General features: G+C 55.0%; 1 protein-coding gene across 6 annotated transcripts in view; it reads left to right on the top strand.

Annotated features, from left to right (window-relative positions):
• TNRC6C (trinucleotide repeat containing adaptor 6C) overlaps window positions 1-24,575 on the top strand; it is a 59,290-nt gene that overhangs the window by 19,416 nt on the left and 15,299 nt on the right. For 2 of the 6 annotated variants that reach the window (XM_040989865.1, XM_040989870.1), the window contains 7 exons: window positions 1,744-4,251; window positions 16,031-16,243; window positions 17,721-17,884; window positions 19,101-19,181; window positions 19,960-20,017; window positions 22,721-22,863; window positions 23,939-24,112. In XM_040989865.1, coding sequence (XP_040845799.1) covers window positions 1,744-4,251; window positions 16,031-16,243; window positions 17,721-17,884; window positions 19,101-19,181; window positions 19,960-20,017; window positions 22,721-22,863; window positions 23,939-24,112 — 3,341 coding nt within the window. Of the gene's footprint in view, window positions 1-1,556; window positions 4,264-16,030; window positions 16,244-17,720; window positions 17,885-19,100; window positions 19,182-19,959; window positions 20,018-22,720; window positions 22,864-23,938; window positions 24,113-24,575 lie in introns of those variants that run through there. The other 4 variants (XM_040989868.1, XM_040989866.1, XM_040989867.1 and 1 more) reach the window with 3 other exon arrangements.

Below are 24,575 nucleotides of genomic sequence, written 5' to 3'. Positions count from 1 at the left end.
GAGCCAGAAGTGGGCCGCCTCCTCCTCTTCTACCACTTTGCCTTCCAGAGCAATAAAGTGAATCTTTTAAAAAATGAAAACAAAACTTGGAAAGAAAAAACTGATGGAACACAATAAAAACAAAGCAAGGAAAAGCAGCCCACGGGAAGAGCCGAGGCCAGCTGTGTCCTTTGTCCCCACCTCAGCGCGGGGGGCTGCAGCACAGGGCCTGAGCTGGTCCCATAGTCGGGCCCGCTGACCGTGCGGCTCCTGGGCGCACCCGCAGGAACCTGCAGGGGAGGACGTGTCACCACGAGTGGCACGTGGCCAAGCGCGGTGTGGGAGCCCAAGGCAGAAAGAGCTGCTGCTTTATTGAGAAGGCGTCAGAGCTGTGAGAAAGTCAAGGCGTCACAACGAAGCCCGAGTCACAGGCTAGAGCAGGGAGCAATTTTTACCAGTCATCCAAAAATTTGCTTTTGTTTTTGTTTTTTAGTTTTATATTTGAAAGGCAGAGAAAAAGAAAACTCCATCTTAGCTTCATTTCACTTAAAGGGATGTTGGTTTTTTGTTTAGTGTTTTTCTTTAAGATGTATTTTATTTACTTGAAAGGCAGTGTTACACAAAGAGGCAGAGACAGAGCAGTCTTCCAACCACTGCTTCACTCCCCAGTGGCTGTCCTGGCCGGAGCTGGGAGGCCCAACACCAGGAGCCAGGAGCTGCTTTTGGGTCTGCACGTGGGAACAGGAGCCCAAGCACCTGAACGTTCTCTGCTTTTCCGTTAGCAAGGAGCTGGATCGGAGCGCGACAGCCAGGACTGGGAGCCTGCGCGCGTATGGGATGCAGATGCCGCTGGCAGCAGCTGATCCAACTACACCACAGTAACAGCTCCAAAGGAGAGTTTTCGTTACCCATGAGTAAAATTTTCTTGGTGAAATAAACTTGAAGAGAACATCGTGATAAAAGGATTGCAAAGAAAATATATTATCATTTATCCATATATCTTAAAGGAACTCCACTAAGAGTTTTACTTTTGTTATTATACTTTTACTTTGGTTTTGAAGTCTCCTGAAACATTTATTGGAATGTCAGGTTTGACTGTTGTGTTAAAAGTAGCCAGGTAATTAGAGCGGGCTGAGATCAGGTGCCCACCGGGGAGTGTACTCATCGAAGGGGTCCTGGTGGACGGCTGCCAGGCGCAGAGGGAGACAGGTGTACAGGGCTTCCCAGCTCTAAGCAGAGGCCACCGCATCCTTAGCGAGCCGCGGTGAGGCCGGCAGAGGGCTGGGAGAGGAGAAGCCATTTGCAGGTAGGAGCCATGCCCTGCTGCACAGGTGGCTCTGCGGTGCCAGCCAGGGCCTCGCTGCGGAAGGAGCCGTCCTTGGCAGTGCTGTGCTCAGGGTGTGGAGGAGAGAGCCCACAGAGCCCAGGCTCCCTGGGCACCTCGGGGCCAGCCCGGGCCAAGCTGCATGGCAGGAGGTGTCCAGCCAGTATAGCTGCTTGACTTTAATGCCTTCCACATGCCAGGAGGCCACATGGCTCTCTTCCAGGAAGCTAGGAGGAAGGCGCAGTGGTAAGAATTAGTACAATTTCAAAAACATCAACTTGCAAACCAGGAGCTGTTAAGAAGACGATTTTTTCCTTTAATTTTTTTTTTAATGTTTGCCATTCCAAAATGAAAGTGTGAGCTGAAGAGCTTCCTGGAAGACCAGTTGGCAGGCGGCGCGTTGATGCATCTGATGTTGGGTTTTGTTTTGTCTCTTGTAGATCTCCGTGGATCGGCAGAGCGTTATGATAAGCCCCAGTGGGGAGAGCCGCCTGCTCCCAGGAGCGAAGCCAGCCGCGGCTGGGATCAAGTGAGCCCGGAGAGGCCTGACGAGGAGGCGTGGCCTTCCGGCCCAGGGCCCGAATCCCAGGCACCCTCGGAATGCCCCGCAGACACTGACTCTGCCTGCAGCTGCGGCTCGGAAGGCAGCAGCATGGCTGCAGCCAGCGCTCCGGGCAACTTCCCTGCACACAGCAAGAAGGCCAGCAGCAGCACCAGCACCCATGGCGCACTTGTCCAAAGCCCTGCCAACCCGAATGCCCTCAGCACAGGGGGCGCCGGTGGCAGTGGCGGTGCTTCCAGAGGGTGGGGCATAACCACAGGCTCCGGCTCTGGCCTCACTCACTGCTCTGGCGCTGCTGCGGATGGGAAGATGGACAACATGATTGGAGATGGGAGAAGTCAGAATTGCTGGAGCGCTTCCAACTCCACTGCTGGCATCAGTCTCAACCTTAATCCTAATGCCAACCCTGCTGCCTGGCCTGTGCTCGGACATGAGGGAACTGTGGTGACAGGTAGCCCCGCCAGTGTTTGCAGTCCAGTCAGTGCCATAGGTCAGAACATGGGCAACCCAAATGGGCACCCACCGGGCACCTCAGGTGCTTGGGGCAGCGTGCTGCCGCAGGAGAGCACACAACCACAGCCGTCCACATCCCAGACCGTGTCCTTGAGCACACAGAACCTTCACACTGACGGACCAAACAACACTAACCCCATGAACTCCTCACCAAACACTGGCAATGCAGTGCAGACCAACGGACTGCCCAACTGGGGCATGGCTGTGGGCATGGGGGCCATCATCCCGCCCCACCTTCAAGGCCTGCCTGGTGCTAACGGATCATCCCTTTCTCAAGTCAGTGGAGGTGAAGGAATGAGCAGTTCTGTGTGGGGATTGTCCCCAGGAAACCCCGCCACAGGAAGTAACAATTCCGGGTTCAGTCAGGGGAATGGAGACACTGTGAACTCAGCACTCAGTGCTAAACAGAATGGATCCAGCAGTGCTGTGCACAAGGAAGCAGGTGGGGGGGGCGCCTGGGGCTCAGGCCCTCCCGCTGGTCCTGGAGCACTGGCCTGGGGAAGGGGCAGTGGCAACATGCACGCAGGGACGTGGGGCCACCCCAGTCGGAACACCTCTAACGGTGCAGGTGGGGAATGGGGGAAGACCCCAAACCAGCATTCCAGCAGTGACGTCAATGGGAAAGGAGCCACAGGGTGGGAGAGTCCTGGTGTGGCCAGCCAGACTCCTGCCATGCAGCCTGGCAGTGAACACGTGACCTCATGGGCCAAAGCTGCACCTTCTGGAACCACAGCAAGCGAAGGCAGCAGTGATGGTTCCAGCAGTCACAATGAAGGAGGCACTGGGAGGGAAGGAGCAGAAAGCCGGAAGCGAGACAAAGGGCTCCTGGACCAGGGACACATCCCGCTGCCAAGGAGCGACCTGGACCCCAGAGTGCTGTGCAACACTGGCTGGGGCCAGACTCCCGTCAGGCAGAACACTGCCTGGGACTTGGAAGAATCCCCGAGGGCCGAGAGGAGAAGGGACGACGGGACGGAGGCCTGGGGCTGCGCAGCCACTCCGCCCTCCAACTCAGGGGGCAGGAGCGATGGGTCCAGCGTGAAAAGTACAAATACCTCTTCAGTATCGGGGTGGGTCAGCTCACCCCCTGCTGCTGTGCCAGCAAACGCAGGCTGGGGCGACAACCACGGCAAAGCGGCCCGTGGCCCAGGCACCTGGGGGGACGCAGTGAACTCTGCTGCTGCCAAGAGTGGCCACACTTGGAGTGGGGTCGCTGGTCAGGAGGACCGATCCCCCACCTGGGGGGAACCTCCAAAACCCAGATCCCAGAACTGGGGAGATGGACAAAGAGCAAACCCCAGCTGGAGCGCAGGGGCAGGAGACTGGGCCGACTCTGCGTCTGTGCTGAGCCACATGGCGGAAGGGAAGAAGAACGCGTCTGGATGGGATGCTGAGAGCAGCAGGTCAGGGTCTGGGTGGGGTGATAGCTCGAGGTGTGGAGCCGGTGGCTGGGGCACAAATGCAAAGGTGAATCCAGGTACAAACTGGGGGGAATCTCTCAAACCTGCCCCCCAGCAGAACTGGGCTACCAAGCCGCAGGACAACAGCATGAGCAGCTGGGGGGGAGCTGCTTCCGTGAAGCAGACAGGGGCAGGGTGGCTGGGGGGGCCCGTGCCGGTGAAGCAGAAGGACAGTGGGGAGGCCACCGGCTGGGAGGAGCCCTCGCCTCCGTCCATCCGACGCAAAATGGAAATTGATGACGGTACCTCAGCTTGGGGGGACCCAAGCAGCTACAACAACAAAGCTGTCAACATGTGGGACAGGAATAACCCGGTGACCCAGAGCAGCGCCACCGCCACCACCCACAGGGGCGGGACACCACCGCCGCACCAGGCCAGCTCGCAGCTGAACCGGTCGCCATTGCTTGGGCCAGGTATGGAAGGGAGTTTGTGTCTCATTGTATGTGCTTAGATATGTGGGTGTTTTCATAGCCAATAGCATTACAAGAATCTGGATGCCCTTCAGCCCTGAGGAATGTGGCAAGAGTGTGGCATAAGCCGTCGCTCTGTCCTGGAAAGGTGTAGTCAGCCCTGCGAGTGGAACACAGCCTCTGACCACTCGGCGCCTTCCAGGAGGTGAGCGACAGGAGGATCTGCTCTGGCATGACGGTGCTGAGGGGTGCTCCCCACGCCCCCAGTTTCCTTGTTGGCTGTAGCTGATGATATACACCCCCCGATAGTTTGATGTGTTTCTAGAAGCATTTTTGATGTTACTTTGTGTATTCATGGCTGTCATTTTGGTGGTTCTGTTCCCTAACATTCAGTGGCGTGCTTAAGTGCTTTTGGCAGTTGTACGGTTAACAGACTGATGTTTGTGGTCACCGCTGGTGGCTAATATTGGCAGTTGCCGTCATGTGTTCACCTGGCCCTGTCTTGTGCAGAGTCCCAAACCTGCTGAAGAAACATTCTGTTAAGGGGAGTCTGGGACCCTCACGCTAGCTACTTAGGAACTTTGTCATTTCCTTAGTGGCTATGCCAGCAAGTGCCAGCGCTGGCTTCTGGTAGAATCGCCCAGGACGTTGGTCATGCAGGAAGGGGTACAGTGTCAGTCCTGGCACTTCTGGGTTAACTGTCCAGGAGTGAGACCCCATGGGCTAGGAGGGTTCAAGTCCCACGGCTGTTTCTGGTGTGTGGTTAACACTGAAATAAAGCAATTTTTTTGTAAGAAGCAAATGGCATTATGCAGATCATGTTTTGAGTTGTATGGTGGAAGGAGGTCAAGACCCTTCCTGGCGGGGGCCCCTGGGGGCTTCAGCTGGGCAGAGTAGCACAGCACTGTCCAGGAGAGGTGCAGATGCAGTGGGGCAGGCTCCAAGTTCCTCCCATGGCCCTGCAGTTTCGTTTCGTTTTTAAAAGATTTGTTTATTTTTATTGGAAAGGCAGATATACAGAGAGGAGGAGACAGGAAGATCCGTCCGATGATTCACTCCCCAAGCAGCCGCGATGGTTGTAGCTGAGCCAATCTGAGACCAGGAGCCTCTTCTGGGGGTCCCATGTGGGTGCAGGGTCCCAAGGCTTTGGGCCGTCTTTAACTGCCTTCCCAGGCCACAGGCAGGAAGCTGGATGGGAAGCAGGGCTGCCGGGATTAGAACAGGTTCCCATACAGGGTCCTGGTGCATTCAAGGCGAGGACTTTAGCCGCGAGGCTATCGCGCCAGGCTTGGCCCTGGCCCTGCAGCTTTGAGTGGAGTGGCATGAGCACACGAGGCCTCCCCAACGCCAGGCAGAGACTTGAGGGGCGGAGGGACCAGCACAGGCACCGTCACATTTGGAATCTCCCACATGTCTGCCAAGATGCCTCGTAAAGGCCTAAATACCTTTCCTTCCCAATTTGAATATGGTCTCCATGTCCCATGCGCCTGTTCTCCAGGAAATGCCACTGGTTCCTGCAGCCATTCTTGATGCTGTTGGAGAAAGCTGTGGCCTACGGGCCTTGTATCCAGTGCCCACGTCACTGCCATGCAGACGGGGCTGGTAGAGCAGCGGCCTCCCTCCCCCAAGCCCGTCCTCACAGTGATGTGCCCTGCTGGCCATCAGCTTGCTGAGCCCACCACCTGTTGCCTTGCTTGTTTCAAGTTGACCTTAGAGTGGAGAGTCGGCCCCACTCTTTGAGGCCATTGTCGCCCCCTCAGCACTGTTCCTGTGAGGCCTTGCTCCTTTGTCCCAGGCGTGTAACTGCATCCCTGGGGGTTTCCAAAAGGCCCCCAACACATCTGCCTGAGGCCTTATTCTCTGAGGAGCCCGTGGTTATGCCTATCGGGTGTAGGCCATCCCTGCATGTTAGGAACATGCCAGGGCTGAGCATCCACCCTCCACAGCCACCCGTGTGGTCATCTCATATGGGCAGTCCAGCTGCCGGGAGTCACCGCAGCCATTGCTCAGAGGTGGCAGAGGGTGCTGCTGAGCTGTGTCATGTGTAGAGGTTTTGATTTTAAAAACCTGTTGTGACCAAATGCTTTAACAGGAATGGCCTAGAAGGGCTCCTTGGGAAGCTGAGCCCTCTTCCTCCAGGCTAGCTCCATGAGGGCAGGAGGAACCCAGCATGCTTGGAGCTCGCAGTGGTGGGTGGCCTCAACAGGAAACTGCCAGAGAGAAGGGCCAGGACAAAGTGGGAGGGGTGTTGTAGGTCCTGTGGACCACTGTGGAGTCTGGGAATCCACTGAGCAATGGCAAGCAGTGACTGCATGGAGAAGAGTGGCCAGCAGCCCTCCACGCGCCCTCTGTGAGCCATGGAGAGGGCTGGGGCAGTGGCAGCCTGAAGTGCACAGGGAGGGGGTAATTTCACTGGTCGTTTGGATGTGGGAGTCAAGATGGTAGGTCTTTGCCGGGGGCAGGTGAGCGCCGTTGATGGGAGCTCCCCTTGGGCCCACACTGCAGGGAGTCCTATGGAGACAGCAGGAGGTGTTGGTGTGGAGGGCTGAGGCCATGGGAGAGTGGCTGATGGGCAGAGATGTTGGAGATGGTAGTTTAAAGCAAGTAGAGGGCCCATGCCAGTGCCCAGGCAGGCCAGGCTGGCAGGGCCAGAGAGTAGGGCAGCTCCTGTGGGGCTTCATGGTCCCTGGGAGGCTGGCGTCGGTGACCTGAAGGGGCCTGGGCCGAGCAAACCGGAGGGATGGAGCAGCGTGCGTCATGAGTACAGCGTGAGAACATGGACTCCCTGTGTGTGGAGCTCGCAGGGACGTGCGGGGAGCAAGCACTGTGAGCCCCCACCTGGGGAGGCCAGCCGCTCGGGAACTGGAAGTGTGCATGGTGGCCGTGCCAGAGGCAGTCATGCTGGGACGGAGCATGCCCAGGGCATCAGGGTGCCAGAGACTGGCAACGGAGGGCTGCTGGAATACAGCTTCCGGTCACTGCCGCATGAAAACCACCCCCTGCAAAGGCTGGACCTGTGCCCAGAGGCTGCCCCCTCCGGGATCCTGTGTGGACCTTGGGTGTGTCTGTGAGCTTCAGGATCACTCCACCAAAGGCCCTGGCTGCCGCTGTGCCTGGTGAGCCTGTGTTCCGTGTGTGCAAGCCGGCTACTTTGTGTGAGCTTGCCTCCTGCTGGACGGTCTGACACAGTGCAGTCGTGTGGGAGCAGTCAGCTGGCGAGCCGCACGAGAGCCTGTGCTCACTACCCTCCCCGGCACTGGGGCTGCAGTAGGAGAGACCTTCCATGTGCTGGCTTTCCCAGAGCTGAACCAAGCAGGAGCCAGGTGCCCCTGCCCTCCCGTGCGAACCACCCTCCACCGCATTCCCACGTGCCACGCAGGGGGATGAGTAGAGTGGAGCAGCTAAGGCATGAACCTGTGCCCATGTGGGATGCTGGTGCTTGCGGGCAGAGGTTCAGCCTGTTGAGCCACTGCTCTGCTTTTAAGTACTTGAATTTTATAAAGTGCTTATGGGAATTAAGCAATAACAGAAAAATAACTGCTGTGCAAATAGAGGGACTGGCGAGGTGCAGTGAGAGAGGCCAGTGGCGTCAAACTGAATACAGCTGTCACCATTCTAGAGACAGGATAGAAAAGGTATGGACTGCCCAGTAGCCCCTCCTGGCTCGTGCGGTGAGCGTCCTGCTGCAGGGCCCCGTGCCAGGCATGGCGTCCTCTGTGGTGTGTGCTCTGGCCTGCTGTGACCAAAGGCGACCACTTGGTGACCAGCTGCCTGAGCCTCAGCTTACAGATGAGGCGGGAGGCACTAACTGAGCTGTGTGTACCGGGGAGCACTTGGCCTGCTGGCCTCCTTCTGTACTGCATCCAAGCACCGGCTGGAGCCCCGTGAGTGTGCTGGTGGTTCCCCTGCTACAAACCAGACCCAGGAACTACCACGTAGAGTTTAGAGCCCACTGACCCCGTCACCAGGGGTGTGCAGTGTTTTCCCAGCTTCCAGTTGTCTAAAACCTCAGCTTTCCAGATACTTAGCAGTGTCGCAGCGAGAATTCTTCAGGTCAGGAGGGCAGAGCGCTCGACTAGGGGCTGTTAAGTCTCCACTGACATCGATGGAAGACTGCCAGGTGGAGGTGCTGGCCTGGCAGCTCCCGGGAAAGCACTGTGCGGCTTGGGGTGTGGCTGCGAGAGATGTTGCAGGGACCAGCGGAACGTGAACCTGTGGGGTCAGGCGACCAGGCCTGCCGTGGTCACCACTGTGCCCATTCACGCCGTCTTTCCAGGGGTGATCTCAGCAAAGTAGTTAAAGAGGCAAAGATGGGAGAGAACTACGCTAACCCCCCACTGCAGCTAGGTCTTAGGTGGGCCACATGTGAGCAGCCCCCCGGCTGTGAACGCTGTCTCCCCCCGTGGAGTCCCTCGTGAAGGATGCTGGCCGTGGCCGCCTGGTGGGGATCCTGAGACCTTGCCCTGCGGGTGTCCCGAGAACCTGCTCGTAGCTGACTTCTAGGAAAGCAAGAATACACACTCGCCCACCTGGGTAAGGGCGGCCTAGTTTAGTTGCAAGGGCCTACACCAGTCTCCCCAAGAGAAGAATATTTGTAGGTGTTTAACCAGGGCAGTGCTCGCGCCCTGCCTGCCTGTTGGTACAGCTCTCCAGCGCAGGGCAGCTCTGGACCGCCTTTTCAGTCTCCTTCCATGTAACTAGTCAGTGACAGCACCAGTCTCCAGCTGCCATCCGAGAGGCTCACCAGGCTGTCCTTGCCCTGCCTGCCTGTGACATCTGGATCTCATGTTGTAGGAGTGAGAGCCAAGTTCACCCTTGGGAATTAGGACTTGATGAAGCCTTCCCTGTGAGATGGGCTTGAGCGTAGCTGGGGAAGTGGCAGCCGTGCTTGCTCCTGGACCCCTCTCTGCCGCAGACTATACTGTGTGGGCGGTCCCCCTGCTATCCACTGCTGATGGCCGTGGGTCCCTGGCTGTGTGCTGTCCACTGCTGATGGCCGTGGGTCCCTGCCTGTGTGCTGTCCACTGCTGACGGCCGTGGTGTCTTTGCCTGTGTGCTGTCCACTGCTGACGGCCGTGGGTCCCTGGCTGTGTGCTGTCCACTGCTGACGGCCGTGGGTCCCTGGCTGTGTGCTGTCCACTGCTGACGGCCGTGGGTCCCTGCCTGTGTGCTGTCCACTGCTGACGGCCATGGCGTCCCTGCCTGTGTGCTGTCCACTGCTGATGGCCGTGGGTCCCTGCCTGTGTGCTGTCCACTGCTGACGGCCGTGGTGTCTTTGCCTGTGTGCTGTCCACTGCTGACGGCCATGGCGTCCCTGGCTGTGTGCTGTCCACTGCTGACGGCCGTGGGTCCCTGGCTGTGTGCTGTCCACTGCTGACGGCCATGGCGTCCCTGGCTGTGTGCTGTCCACTGCTGACGGCCGTGGGTCCCTGGCTGTGGGCGGTCCACTGCTGACGGCCATGGCGTCCCTGCCTGTGTGCTGTCCACTGCTGACGGCCGTGGGTCCCTGGCTGTGTGCTGTCCACTGCTGACGGCCATGGCGTCCCTGCCTGTGTGCTGTCCACTGCTGACGGCCGTGGGTCCCTGCCTGTGTGCTGTCCACTGCTGACGGCCGTGGGTCCCTGCCTGTGTGCTGTCCACTGCTGACAGCCGTGGGTCCCTGCCTGTGTGCTGTCCACTGCTGACGGCCGTGGGTCCCTGCCCATGGGGTCCTGACCGTGGTGTCTTTGCCCATAGCGTCCCTGCTGTGGGAGCAGCAGGCACCTGGCCACTCTGCAGTTTTATGCCAACCTTTGCTGATCTTTGCTGACTCTCCACTTGGGTCAACATCTGAGGAAGCTATTTTTACTTTTTTGAAAAATCAAACATTGCTGCTTAAGACTTCTTTCTCTTATACTTTCTCAATTACATATTCGTTTTTTTACATATCTAGTTTTATTGAAACTACAATTTTTTCTCCAGTCTTATTTAACATTTTATTTCAGAATGATTTTTTTTTAAGATTGATTTACTTTTATTACAAAGTCAGATTTACAGAGAGGAGGAGAGACAGAGAGGAAGATCTTCCATCCGATGATTCACTCCCCAAGTGACCGCAACGGCCAGTGCTGCGCCAATCCAAAGCCAGGAGCCAGGAACCTCTTCTGGGTCTCCCACGCGGGTGCAGGGTCCCAAGGCTTTGGGCCGTCCTCGACTGCTTTCCCAGGCCACAAGCAGGGAGCAGGATGGGAAGTGTAGTAGCCAGGACAAGAACCAGTGCTATATGGATCCCAGGCGTTCAGGGCGAGGACTTTAGCCACTAGACTGCCATGCTGAGCCTCCAGTATCAGTGTTTTAAATGTCCTTCCTCATCAAGCCCAACCTTACAGGAGTTTCTATTAGGAACGGGAAGGCTGCAAGTTTGCTGCTCCAGCAGAAGGCTCTGAGAGCGGGGGTGACACTGGCCTGTAGTGGGGTCACCGTCCGCGCACCGAGAGTGAGGTGTGGGGCGTGGCGTTCAGCACCCCTGCCAGGCCCACGGCACACAGGGCGTGCATACTGACAGTAATGTGAGTTTGTTGGTCTTTTTTTTTTACCGCCCCCTCCCCATAGAGTGTCCCCATATTATTACTGTAGTATAGTTCTTCATAAAAAGGCATATGTGCATCACTGCGGGCATGGACAATGGCAGAGTCCAGCATCCTATTGTCAAGACACAGTAAACAGTTTCATTGTAAGTCCATCTTTGATCTGGAAGTGGAAATGCATCCTGCATTGTATCTTCACATCTGGATATGACAGTCTCCATCACACAGTTACTACACATCCCCTTAAATGAAAAGCCACAATACAAAATCAACAACAGCAAGAAAAACAGAAATTTACAATCCATGAAATTAAATAACACGCTACTGGATATGATAGTCTATCACACAGTTACTGTATATCCCCTTAAAAGAAAAACCACAAAACAAAATCAACAAGAGGAAGAAAAGAAGAAATTGAAAACGCCATGACGTTAAATAACGTGCTACTGAATGACTAATGTGTCGCTGAAGAAATGTGAAAGAAAATCAAGAACCTTCTTGCAAATGCTGCTGCTGTGTGATCTGTGAGTCAGTGAAGAATTCAATGAGAAAGTGTTTTGAGATGAGATAGTTTCTTTGTTGGTGAGATATGTCTCCTTAAGGCAACAAATAAATGGGTTTTTTGTTTTTAATCCAGTCTACTAATCTGTGACATTTCCTTGATGAACTTAAACCGTTGACACTCAGGGTTCCTATGAATAAGTGGTACTTTGATCCTGTCATTGTAGCAATGGGTTGTTCACTGATTTATTCTTATGTTGTTATTTACTGGGACGTTCTTCACCTTTCCTTTTGGTTTTGCTGGGTGCTAGTCCTCTGTCAAGAGACCATCTTTATCATTTGTAGAGCAGGTTTGGAAGAGGCATAATCTTTCAGCTTTCTTTTACTGTGGAAGAATTTTATTTTATTTTCAAAGACAAAGGAAAGTTAGCTGGGTATGTTATCCTGGGCCAACAGTTATTTGCTTTTAGAATCTCGAACGTGTCACTCCATTCTCTTCTGGCCTGTAGAGTTTCCTGTGAGAGGTTTCATGTGAATTTAATTGGCATTCCTTTATATGTCAGTTGGTTTTTTCACGTGCACATTTAAGGATCTTTTCAGTATGTTCAGCTGAGGAGAGCTTGATTGTCTTGTGTCGTGACGAAAATCACTTTTTGTCAACCTGTTGGGAGTTCTGTGCCTCTCCTGATGATGTTTCCCAATTCTTTCTCTAGATTAGAAAAAATTTCCCTTATTATTTCATTGAATATATTCTTTCTTTTTTATTCTATAAGGATTTGGTTTTTTTTATTACAAAGTCAGATATACAGAGAGGAAGAGAGACAGAGAGGAAGATCCTCCATCCCATGATTCACTCCCCAAGTGATAGCAACGGCCGGTGCTGTGCCGATCCGAAGCCAGGAGCCAGGAACTTCCTCCAGGACTCCCACACAGGTGCAGGATCCCAAAGCATTGGGCTGTCCTTGACTGCTTTCCCAGGCCACAAGCAGGGAGCTGGATGGGAAGTGGAGCTGCCAGGATTAGAACCTGTGCCCACATGGGATCCCGGCGCATTCAAGGTGAGGACTTTAGCCGCTAGGCCATCATGCCAGACCCTGAATATATTTTTAATCCCAGCTTCTCTTTCTGCACCTTATGGGACTCCCATAACACTTATATTTGGTCTTTTAAAATTGTTTTTCAATTCTTGAATGCTTGTTTTGGAAGCTCTGCTTCCAGCTTTTTGTTTGTTCCCTCCTGGTGACAGGAAATATCTTCTAATTTGAAATTCTTTCTTTTGCTTCCTCCATTCTATTTTGGAGACTCACCACTGTACTTTTAATTTGCTCTACTGTATTCTTCATTTCTGATATGTCAGCTTTCATTTGATTCATTCCTGTGTGACATATTCCTTGAATTCCTTGAATGCCTGCTTTACATGCTTCTCATGGTTCATAAGAAGCTTTACAACGGGCCAGCGTGATAGCATAGTGATTAAAACCCTCACCTTGAACGCACCGGGATCCCATATGGGCACCGGTTCTAATCCCGGTAGCCCTGCTTCCCATCCAGCTCCCTGCTTGTGACCTGGGAAAGCAGTGGAGGACGGCCCAAAGCCCGGGGACCCTGCACCCACGTGGGAGACCCGGAAGAGCTTCTGGCTCCTGGTTTTGGACTGGCTCAGCGCCAGCCTTTGCAGTCACTTGGGAAGTGAAACATCGGACGGAAGATATTCCTCTCTGTCTCTCCTCTCTGTATGTCTGCCTTTCCGATAAAAATAAATAAATCTTTTTTTAAAAAAAAAAAGCTTTGGGCCCGGCGGCGTGGCGCAAGTGGTTAAAGTCCTCGCCTTGCACGCCCGGGATCCCATATGGGCGCCGGTTCTAATCCCGGCAGCCCCGCTTCCCTTCCAGCTCCCTGCCTGTGGCCCGGGAAGGCAGTCGAGGACGGCCCAAAGCTTTGGGAACGTGCACCCGCGTGGGAGACCCGGAAGAGGCTCCTGGCTTCGGATCGGCATAGTATCGGCCCGTTGCGCTCACTTGGGGAGTGAATCATCGGACGGAAGACCTTCCTCTCTGTCTCTCCTCTCTGTATATCTGCCTTTCCAATGAAAAAATAATAAAAATAAATCTTTAAAAAAAAAAAAAAAAAAAAAAAGCTTTACAGTAAGCTTTTGAATTCTGTGTCCCCCATTTTCTTGTTGTATTCCTCAGTTAACTCTGAGGTTGGCAAAGTTTTGCTCCTTTGCGGGGGAGTGTTCAGTAATATTCATTGTGCCTGTGTCTGTTCTTTAGCTCTTGGTCATTGTACTTCTGCTTAGCAGATTCTTCTCCTTGGGGCAGGTTTCTGAGCTGTGTCACCTACAGGTCTGCAATTCGATTTTACTTAGTGTCGTTGGTACACGGCTCTTTGTGTCAGTCAGTCACTTGTGCTAATCCCTCCAGCAAGTTCCAGGTCTGGGTTCTTGTGTGGTAGACTTCCAGCAAGGTCTCCATAGCCCCGGCTTCTGGCTCACCAGTCTCCATCTGCTGTGATACCGTGCTGAGGCTGCACCGTTGTCTGTACAACCTTTCTCCCGCTTCCAGTTGGAGCAGTTCCCAGGATTAGGGAGACCCCAGGTGTCCTTTATAATTAGATTGTTGGTGATGCTGATCTTGCTGGAACCTGTTGGCTATTAGGTCTGAGGGCCACGTGGACCTGTTTTGACCCGTACAGTGCCATATTTGGTATTGTTTTTTCTGTGGGACACTCAGTGAGTTCATTCCCAGCTCAGCACATGTGCAGCTCACTGTTGCCCCTGCAGTTGTAAATTCTTTGCCACACTGTACAAATTGGTGCCTGATGTGCCACTACCAGCGTTCTTGCTCTGCTGGCCGTCAGGTCTGAGGGCCACTCAGACCGATCCTGGGTGGAACCTAAAGGACACCGCAGTGTTGCAGCTTGCTGAGTCAGACATGAGTTCCCTGCCAGCTCAGCTATGCTCAGTCCTTCCCCTTGCCTTCTCCTCCTTGAACAAAGTGGCACCCAGTACAGCTCTAGGGGGCTGACTGGGCTGTGAAATCCACCCTGTTCCCACAGCACCCATCAGGGACCTGCAGCTCTGTCTGCTCCTGGTCGGATCAAACAGATGAGCAGGACAGGCAGTTCTTTGAGGTTACCTTCTGAGCTCCTGGTGTACTCTCCTTCCGGCTGTGCTGCTGGTGGAGTTCAGATCGCCGTTCGCTTGATGCTGCTGGAGTTTTGGTCACTACCACACTGTGTCTGCTGCCTTCCTGGGGGTGTGCCCTCTCTGCTTCCGCTGGCGGATGTCTCTGTTTAAACGTGTCTACCCTATTCCACCATCTTGATTCTCCACAATGATTTCATTGTTTTAAATCCATGAGAGTCTTGCCTGAGATCAACCTAAGATGGAAATAGTGTTTTTGTGATTCTTCAGTAAATAAATGTTCTTGTATTTACTTCTGAGATTTTGAAAGATGGCATTTCAAAATGCTTTGCCTTCTGCCTAGCAGCACCTGTAGAATTCCTGCTGTTTCAAAAAAAACTAGGGCTCTAGTGGCTAAATCCTCACTCTACACACGCCGGGACCCCTGTGGGCGCTGGTTCATGTCCCAGCTGCTCCACTTCCCGTCCAGCTCCCTGCTTGTGGTCCGGGAAAGCAGTGGAGGACGGCCCAGGGACTTGGGACCCTGCACCCACGTGGGAGACCCGGAAGAAGCTCCTGGCTCCTGACTTGAGATCGACACAGCTCTGGCCAGTGTGGCTGCTTGGGGAATGAGTCAGCAGAGGAAGGTCTTCTTCCCTGTCTGTCCCCTCTGTGTATCTGACTTTCTAATGAAAAAAAAAATGTTTTAATCTTTTAAAAACAGAACAATTAGATGCTGAGTCAGTCAGGGTTGGGTGGCAGCCGATCTGGTGGTCCGCATGACTTGGGGATGCCCGTGTCCCATTTGCCAGCTCCATGCCCTGAGCCGGTGGGCCCCGCCCCTCCCTGGCCGGCTGGGGAGTGCAGCAGTGACCGCGGCACGCCTGCTCAGCTTTCCGCCCTCACGACTCACTGTCTCAAATAAATAAATCCTATTTAAAAGTGTTTTCAAGACTTTTTGTTTTGAAAAGCAGTTAGGGCTCTGGCCCAAGAGCTCGATTGGCCAATACTCGTCTGACCAGCTCCCTGTCCTGGCCCAGGAAAGCAGAGCCCTTGCTACCTGAAGCTGTGCGGGAGACCAGAGGAGCCTCCTGCTCCTGGCTTCTGATTGGCTCAGTTCTGCCTGTCGCAGTCATGTGGGGCGTGAGCCAGCAGATAGATAGCAGATCTCTCTCTCCGTCTCTTTTTATTATTATTTATTATTGGAATGGCACATTTACAGAAAGAAGGAGAGACAGAAAGAAAAATCTTCCGTCCATTGATTCACTTCCCAAATGGGCGCCAGGTCTCCCACACACGGGTGCAGGGTCCCAAGGCTTTGGGCCGTCCTCCACTGCTTTCCCAGGCCACAGGCAGGGAGCTGGAGGGGAAGTGGAGCCGCCGGGATTAGAACCTGTGCTCATATAGGATGCTGGCGCTGCAGGAGGAGAAATAGCCAGTAGAGCAACGGCCCTGGTCCTGAAATCTGAATGAATTTATGCATTTGTTTTAGGTTTTATTACCAGACATCCTAACATAGGTTGTCCTGAAACTGGAACCTGAGTGACTTCCGCTGTCTGTTTCTCCTCTTGTGTCCCTGCTGCCTTCTCAGTTTCCTCAGGCTGGGCAGAGGTGCCCAACATCCACTCCAAGGCTGACAGCTCCTGGGCCGAGCCGCCCTCCCCCTCGGCCCTGGTGGACAACGGCACAGCAGCGTGGGGGAAGCCCCCGAGCAGCAGCGGGTGGGGAGAGCTCCCGGCCGAGCCGGCAGTGACCTTCGGAAGAGCCAGTGCAGCGACTGCTGCCCCAGCCCTGTGCAAACCAGGTGAGCGTGACCTCTGCAGTGCCCGGCAGTCACCTCTAGAGGGCGCCTCTTTTTTTGAAAAGGCATATATACAGAGAGGAGGCGAGACAGAGGAAGATTTTCCACCCATTCACTGAGCCATCTGGAGCCAGGAGCCTTTTCCAGGTCTCCTATATGGGTGCAGGGTCCCAAGTCCCTGGGCCGTCCTCAACTGTTTTCCCAGGCCACAAGCAGGGAGCTGGTTGGGAAGCGGGGCCACCAGGATTAGAACCGGTGCCCACATGGGATCCCAGCACGTGCAAGGCAAGGATTTTAGTTGCTAGGCTATTGCTCCAGACCCCACTTGTTGAATTTTTTAAATTAAGTTTAGGATACTTTTCCTCCTCCACATTGAGGCTTCGGTCCTGTCTTCGCAAAAGGAAGGTAATTCAAAAAGTTCTTGAAAAAGAACTGAAGATAGGTGGAGGCGCGCATTTGACCCCACATCGCCTCCCAAACCAAAGCGCCTGGGTTCGGTCCTTCCTGCTGCTGAGGGCAGAGTGGTGACTGCATGCTGTTCCTGTCCCCATCCTCAGGAGACCTGGGTGCAGTTCCTGCTCTCAGCCTGGCAGCGGGCTGCCGGGGTCCTCACCGTGCCCCTCCGCCCCACCTGGCTTCCTCCCTTCCCCTCCAGCCTCACAAATACATACATTTTTAAAATTTTTTAAACAAAGGGTTTTGGGGGAGTACATGAACATTTTGAGTCATGCATAATTTTTTCATCATGTGAGTTTTCCAAGAACTTGTTGAAGACTGCTTGTAATTTCAAGTATTTCAGAATCCGAAGTCTGAAACACTTAGAGTCCTGGGCATTCCAGCCGCGTGCTCAGCGTGTGGGTGCTGTTGGACTTCTGCCGCTGGCGTGGGCGGCTAGCATACGTTTCCTCTGAGTTTAAAATTGTGAAAGTCAGTGACCGTGTCACCCTTCATGGCGGCTCCGGGCCGTGTCCCTCCCGGAGGTCGTGTCCAATGTCGCCCTTCATGGCGGCTCCGGGCCGTGTCACCCGTGGTGGCCTGACACCCTGAGTCTGCTTCTGTCTCCAAGCAGTCTCCACTCTGGGTGCCCGCCTCTCATGCCTGTGTGTTCTTTGCTAATGTGTAGTGAGGTAACCCATTCGCACCACTTAATGTTCAGGGTCCAGGGACAGGTGCTTGCCAAGAGACTAAGGTGCCCAGGCCCTGACTCTCGCTTCCTGCTGCTGTGAGCCCTGGGAGGCCCTACTGTGCACGGGGAGACCCGGCGTGAGCTCCTGACCGCGGCCGGCCCAGCCCCGGCCACACCACAACAGGCATCTGGGGAGTGAGCCGGCCCTGGCCACAGCAGGCGTCTGGGGAGTGAGCCGGCCTATGGGGACTCACTTTTTCACTCTTTCTGTCTTCCTCTGAAGTAAATTTTTTGAAATATTGGTATTCCAGTTATATTTCCCATGCCTCAGATTCGCATTCACTGTGTTTGCAGCTTCCAAATCTATGCAAGAGGGCTGGGGCAGCGGTGGGGACGACGTCCAGCTCGGCGGCCAGTGGGAAGACGAAGAGGGAGACATGTGGGACAACGCTGCCTCCCAGGAGAGCGCCTCCTCCAGCAGCTCCTGGGGCGGCGCCTCCAAAAAAGGACTGCAGAAGGTACGCCTGGCACCCAGAGACGCACCCCAAACCCACACGCCGTGTGTGACGGAGCCAGGGCCTGCGGGTCCTCGAGTGCTCTGGGTCCCTCCGGGGCTCCGTGTGCTCGGCCTGCGTCCCTGAGGACAGCAGCCTGTCTCCCTAGACCATTCCCACGGCAGGGCGAGCGAGCGAGGCCTCTACCAAGGCCTGCATTGGTAAAAATTGCTCCCTCAGAGACCCTGTTGATGCTAATGTGATGGGTTTTACACAGAATCAACAAATCATTTTAGTGGTTCTCTGTTTTAACGTGTTTCACCTGTTGACAGACACAACCCATAAACAGGGTCCTTGATCTGCAAGAGGGGCCTGGGGTCCCGAGTGCAAAGTGTGAGAACCGCAGAGGTGACCTGAAGTAACCTCAGTCAAAGGGACAGTTTCCTGGGAGGCTGCAGACGAAGATAATTACAGAAGGACCAGCCGGGAGAGTGAAGGGCAAAGTACCCAAGTGTGAGATTGTAGCCACCACAGTTAGAGGATGTAAAGGCCAGAATGTGGTAGATTTCCATAAATCAATATGGAAAGTGTGCGTCCAGCAAACTGCCAGCATGGGGGGCAGCAGGAAGCCAGCCTGAGCCTCCCAGGCAAGCCTGGCAACACCCAGAGAAAAGGGCACCCAGAAGGTGACCTGCGGGTGGAAGGCGGTCAGGATAGCTCCGCAGGGCCAGGCCTCCTCCCCGTGGCCAGGCCTCCTCCCCGTGGCCAGGCCTCCTCCCCGTGGCCAGGCCTCCTCCCCGTGGCCAGGCCCTGCAAGGGCGTTCCTCGGCAGCCCATCCCCAATCTCCCTGCTGCTGTCGCGGACTCCAGCCCCCTTGCTCCACATCAACATTTTCCTCATTCAGTTATGCTGTCACCAGGAATGGTGACAATTAGCAGGACTCTTTTGTAGAAAACATCTCCTGTGTTTTGTCATTTTTTTAGAGAAGTTGTAAGAAGGCAGAAATCATGTAATTTTAGTGTCCTTCTTAAAGGGCCCTGCTCGTCTGATTCTGAGACAGGCTGCATCCCGGTGCTGATGGGGGCTGAGCTCGGGCCCTGCTCTTGTTCACTCCATCATTGACCCGGCCAGCCTCATGGTGCAGACGCTCGGAGTCCCCACCCTTTGCTGTAGTCTCCCATTTCTGGATGGCATCCGCAGGCGCCTGACTCGGGGTGCCCTGCCCGCACTCTGTTCCAGGGCGTGAAGACGTCTGCCAAGCAGGACGAGGCCTGGATCATGAGCCGGCTGATTAAACAACTCACCGACGTGGGCTTCCCGGTGAGTGCCCGCCTCGCTGCCCTGTGTGCCCTGCCACCCTGGCAGCTGGCGTCAGGCCTCATTGTCTGTCAAGTGGTGTAAGCGAAGGAATGGTGTCATTTTTAATTTCCATTTATAAACTGAAAGAAAGCATCATTTATGCAGCAGATTGGTCAGTGCTGCACTCGGTGCAACAACTAGGACCTTATGTCCAGAGCTAGCCCCTGGCCGGACGTGCTCAGACCGACCCTGCCCTTCCTTCCTGGCGTGGGCAGTTGAGATCGTGGGCTGTCCACACCATTCCTTTGTCAGATCAGACAGCAAGCGTCTTCGTGTTGGCTGGGTGGTCCTCACGTGCGCTCTTTGATTCCATGTGTAAGTTGACCTCAGTAGGCGTACAAGGCCAGTGTGGCCTGTGCAGGAGTGTGGGGCCCTCCTGGGCACTGGCAAGCACCAGAGGCCTTCAGCAAGGCACCCCTGCTGGCCGTGTGGGAGGATGATGCGCCCCAGGCGGTGCGGGCATGCCTCGCGGGCCGCCCTGCTCCCTGACTCTGCAGGCTAGTCTAGGAGTTAGCGGTTTTCAGGTGTTCAGCACAAGTCATTTGCAGAGTCAACGTGGTGCATCTACTCCAAGGGTCTTCTTTACAAGCCGCTTCTCTCCAGCCTCAGCCGTGGAAGAAAGCGTTTCTGGTTTCCCCTGCTGAAGACAACCATGGCTCTCTGGCTCGGTAGCGATGGGCTGTTGGTGGGCGTGTCCTTCTGTTAGCCACATCCTAGTGAAATCTCTCTTCCCACCCAGAGAGAGCCAGCCGAGGAGGCCTTGAAGAGTAACAATATGAATCTGGACCAGGCCATGAGTAAGTAAGATGCATGCGGAGCGTGCACCTGTGCCCAGGTAACCTTCCGCAAAGCTCACCTGCCGAGGGTGGTGGTCACGAGTCGGCACTGCATGCTGTGAGCGCACAGAGCAGGTGCCATGCCGGGAAGGGCATCCTGGGGGCCAAGCACCCAGTGCCAAATTGGAGCCTGATTGCTTTTGTGGGACTAATTTTGAATTTTGTTTCCATTTTTGTCCAGTAAGTCAACAGGCAGATGGATTTCTGCCATCTGTGCTGGAAAGAAAGTAGTGAGCTCTTGCACAGAGCTGGCAAGGTCACACCCAACCCTGGCCAACCCCAGTCCACAGCCTGGTGCCTACCCCCGGGGGCACTCGCGCTGGGCCGGTGCAGCTTAGCTCTTGGCATGTGTGAGGTTGCCTGGAAACAGGCCCCAGTTCCAGGGTTGCGTTCAGTCATGGTGGCAAGCTGCAAATGGAGCCAACAGTGCGGCCTCCCCGTCATCCCGGTGACCGTGTCTGATAGGTCATTGCCGAGGCTGAGCACTTGGCCTGTGAGCCAGGCTCCTGGGATGGCAGAGTGCCGCCTGGGCCCTGGGAGCTGAGTCGGCGTTGGCAGCCAGTGACCACCTGACTCGCCTCGTTGGACACTCACTCCTTACAAGTAATGATGACTTCTCTTTAGCTTAAAAAAACAGTGAGCTTGACAGAGTTTAACACTTTCCTGGCCATGGCCAGCATGCCTGTAAGCTTTTCAGCTTTCCTACTGCTGGAAGTACATGTTTCTAATCCACCATCATTGTCTGGATCCTCAGATGGAGCCCTCTGCTTCCTACAGAAGTGCTAGTCACCCCAGGCAGCCTGGCTGTGCCGAAGAGCCCTCCTCTCGGTGTGGGTGCCCCATGCTGTCCACCCAGCAGCCTGGGCTCGCAGCCCCCAGCACGGTGACTGGGGCCCGGAAAAGTAGCTCACACATATGTTTGCCCCGTAAAAAGATAGTACTTCAGCTCTAAGTTGGGGTACAATTATTTTTTTTATTAAAATTTATTTATTTGTATTGCAAAATCAGATATACGGAGAGGAGGAGAGACAGAAAGGAAGATCTTCCATCCAATGATTCTTTCCCCAAGTGACCACAACAGTCCGTGCTGCACCGATCCGAAGCCAGGAGCCAGGAACTTCCTCCAGGTCTCCCACACGGGTGCAGAGTCCCAAGGCCTTGGGCCGTCCTCGACTGCTTTCCCAGGCCACAAGCAGGGAGCTGGATGGGAAGTGGGGCTGCTGGGATTAGAACCAATGCCCATATGGGATCCTGGCATGTGCAAGGCGAGGACTTCAGCCACTAGGCTACTGCGCTGGGCCCAGGGGTACAATTCTAAACCCTCAAGTCAGCAACAAAAAGCCTAGGGCACTAAGTGGTGCATAAAAGGGGCGCTTGTGATCTGACCCCAGAGACAAATCCTCATCCTACCTCATCCTGAGCTGGGCACACGTGCCAGGGACTCAGGTCTGCATTGTCTGCACCATGCTGCAGCAGTCCCCTCAGACAGCCACAGGAGCCCTGCACTCATGGCTTAGGAGTCCTAGTAAGTTCTGGTGAGTCGGCAAGTACACCGATGCCTGATCCTTGAATAATCAGAAGGGGGATGAGGTTGAAGCGTAGCGTGTTAAGTAGCTTGCAACTCCAACATCTTGCATCAGAGCGCCTGGTTGAGTCCTGGCTGCTCTGTACTTCCAATCCAGCTTCCTGCAAACGCACCTGGGAAACAGCCAATAATAGTTCACATGCTTAAGCCCCCTGCTGCCCACATAGGAGGCCCGGACGAAGCTGCTGGCTCCTGGCTTTGGCCTGACCCAGCTGTGGTGGTTGGCAGCCTTTTGGGCAGGGAGCCAGCCGATGGAAGACACCTGTGCCCCTCATCTCTGTCACCTTGCCTTGCAAATAAACAAATCTCAAATAATAATAATAATAATGAGGATAGACTGTAGAATAACAAGCGTGTGCTAAAGCGTAGGCTGCAGGGCTGGGCCTGTGCTTAGCCTGGCATGGAGACAGCCGCGCTGCTCATCACAACACCCAGCTCCAGCTCAGCTCCAGCTCAGCTCCAGCTCAGCTCCAGCTCTCTACTCCTGCTCCTGCCCAGGCAGCCGTGGGGGCTCAGGGGATTGAGTCACTGACATCCATGTGGGAGGCCTGGATAGTTCCTGCTGCCAGCTTTGACCTGACCCTGTCCTGTCCTTTTTGGACATTTGAGGAATGCACCAGCAGATGGGAGCGGTCTTGCTCTGACTGTCTCTGGAATAAATCCCTATGCTTTTTTTTTTTTTTTTGCATATGGATGCAGACTGCAAGAGCAGGGAGACCCCTGCAGGGGCTGGAGTGAGAGTGTGAGGTGACGCAAGTTAGAGCAAGTGGAGCCGGTCCTGGCACCCAGACCCCCAGCACCCGGAGGACCAGCGGCCTGTTCTGCAGTCCCCCGCCACATCCTTGGAAGGCACTGGGCTGTGCAAAGTGCCCCGGGCTGGAGAGGAGAAAGGCGCTGCTGTGCTTGCAGGAACCAGCCAGGACTAGGGCATAAGGCCAGCGTGCCAGGACGAGCAGGGCCAGGCCGGAGCCCGGCTGGGGGCGGGAACAGCCCCCTCTCTAGAGCCCGGGCAGCCGGCGCCCATCGTGACACGCCCAGCCTGGTCTCTGCTCAGTCCTGTTTGCTTTTGCTGTGCGCAGGCGCTCTCCTGGAAAAGAAGGTGGATGTGGACAAGCGTGGCCTGGGAGTGACTGACTACAATGGCATGGTCCCCAAAGCCCTTGGCTGCCGCCCACCCATCTCCAAAGAGTCTTCCATGGACCGCCCCACCTTTCTGGACAAGGTGGGCATTGACGAGTCTGAGACTCAGTTGGTATGAAACCAAGTGTTTCTCCTGTTTGCTCTGTCCTTGGTGCAAGTCAGATAGAAAGCTTGTGGAATTAGAGTATTCCAGTGACTCGCTCGCACCTGCTCAGGACGGGTGACACATTTCCTGTAACATTCCGAGAAAGGCAAATACTGACATGGACACTGGCTTTGATTTTATCATGTGAGCTTGGCCAACGGGAAAGGGGCCACCAGATTTCTATTTATGTCTCATTTTTAAGTTGCAATTCTCTCGTTTGGAAATGATGTGTCATGTGTTTAATCTTGGAGAGAGGGATTGAAAGTGGTGGGGTTGGGCCCTGTCAAACTGGCTTTTGCCTGTCAGTCCCACCAGCGTCTACTGCAGTGTGGGAAAGCTCCCTGGGTGTAAAACGGGCAGCCCCGGCCAGCCCCTCCACGGCACCCCACGGCCCACCGCAGGAGGGACTGCTGAAGCTTGACAGAAAAACCGAAGAGCGAGCAGGTTGGCAGTGAATGTGACAGGCCCACAGGGCACAGCAGTGGCCCCGTTGTCGATGGGCCTGCATTGTCTCTGGGCGTAGGCCCCTACCATACCCTGGACCTGAGGCTGCATTTGCGTGGGCCCAGGAATGACCCGTCAGTCCTCCCCTGAAATGCCAGCAGGACTTGGCATCCTGTGCTTGTTTACAATGTGGCAGCCTGGCTGACTGCTGCTCTCCAGCGTGGGGAGGGAACACACCACAGGCTGGTGGTTGTGCCAGGCGAGACACATGAGCAAAAGGCCTGGGCTCGCGTACATCGTGGGCCCTCAATACGGAGCAGGTAGTAAGCCTCTCCGGGGGAGCCTGCCTGCTGGGCAGTGGTGGCGGAGGGCGATGTGTCTGCCCTCTGTCCCTGCTTCTCCCAGGCAGGCAGGGGAGGAGGCGTGCTGGGAGCTCGTCCGTGCGTTTGTGAACACTGTTTTTCATGAAAGCAGGATCCTAATCCTGTTTCTCTTTTTCTTTTTGCCCGTGTTCTCCGTTCCTTTATCATCCACACTTTCGATCTTTTTGTTTTTTTTATCCACGCAGCTCACCCTCCCTCTTCCCACTCAGGAAGGCGGCCTCGTGGAAGAGCCCACGACCTCACCATTTTTGCCTTCCCCCAGCCTGAAGCTTCCCCTCGCAAACAGTGCACTCCCCGGTCAGGCCCTGGGTGGGGTCGCCTCAGGGCTGGGCATGCAAAACTTGAACTCTGCTAGACAGGTAAGGCTGCTGGGAAAGAACAGGCTGGTCTTTGTGCACCTGCTGTGTCAAGCATGTGCTAGAAACCTGAATCTTATATTTGTTTGTTGTCATGACGGAGTCAGATGCATAGAGGTAGTTAGAACACAGGGAGGGTCTCCCTGCAGACGACAGGCGGGGGCGAGGAGCTGCCGAGTCACTGGGCTTGACGTTGAACCCCACAACATGGCGTGACGTGAGGTGACGTGACAACGGGCCTGACTTGCACCATCGCTGTCCGCTTCTTCTTGATTCTGTCCACGGGTGTCCAGCGTGAGCTAACACACAGACGGCAGCTTTCCCGGCTGTGGAAGGTCCCTTCCGGCGCATTTTCTCGAGGCTGAAGTTGGCACTGCAGTGTTGAGGGCCACGGCAGTCCGTTCCCTGGGGCTATTGTCCTCCACTGTGCTCGTCCACTCACACGCTCCAGGGGTGGGGGCCGCAG

This window comes from Ochotona curzoniae, unplaced genomic scaffold, assembly GCF_017591425.1.
Source record: "Ochotona curzoniae isolate NIBS_2020 unplaced genomic scaffold, NIBS_Ocur_1.0 contig_523, whole genome shotgun sequence".
Classification (NCBI taxonomy): Eukaryota; Metazoa; Chordata; class Mammalia; order Lagomorpha; family Ochotonidae; genus Ochotona; species Ochotona curzoniae.
Note: the sequence above shows the minus strand (reverse complement) of the source record. Positions and strands in the feature narration are given on the sequence as shown.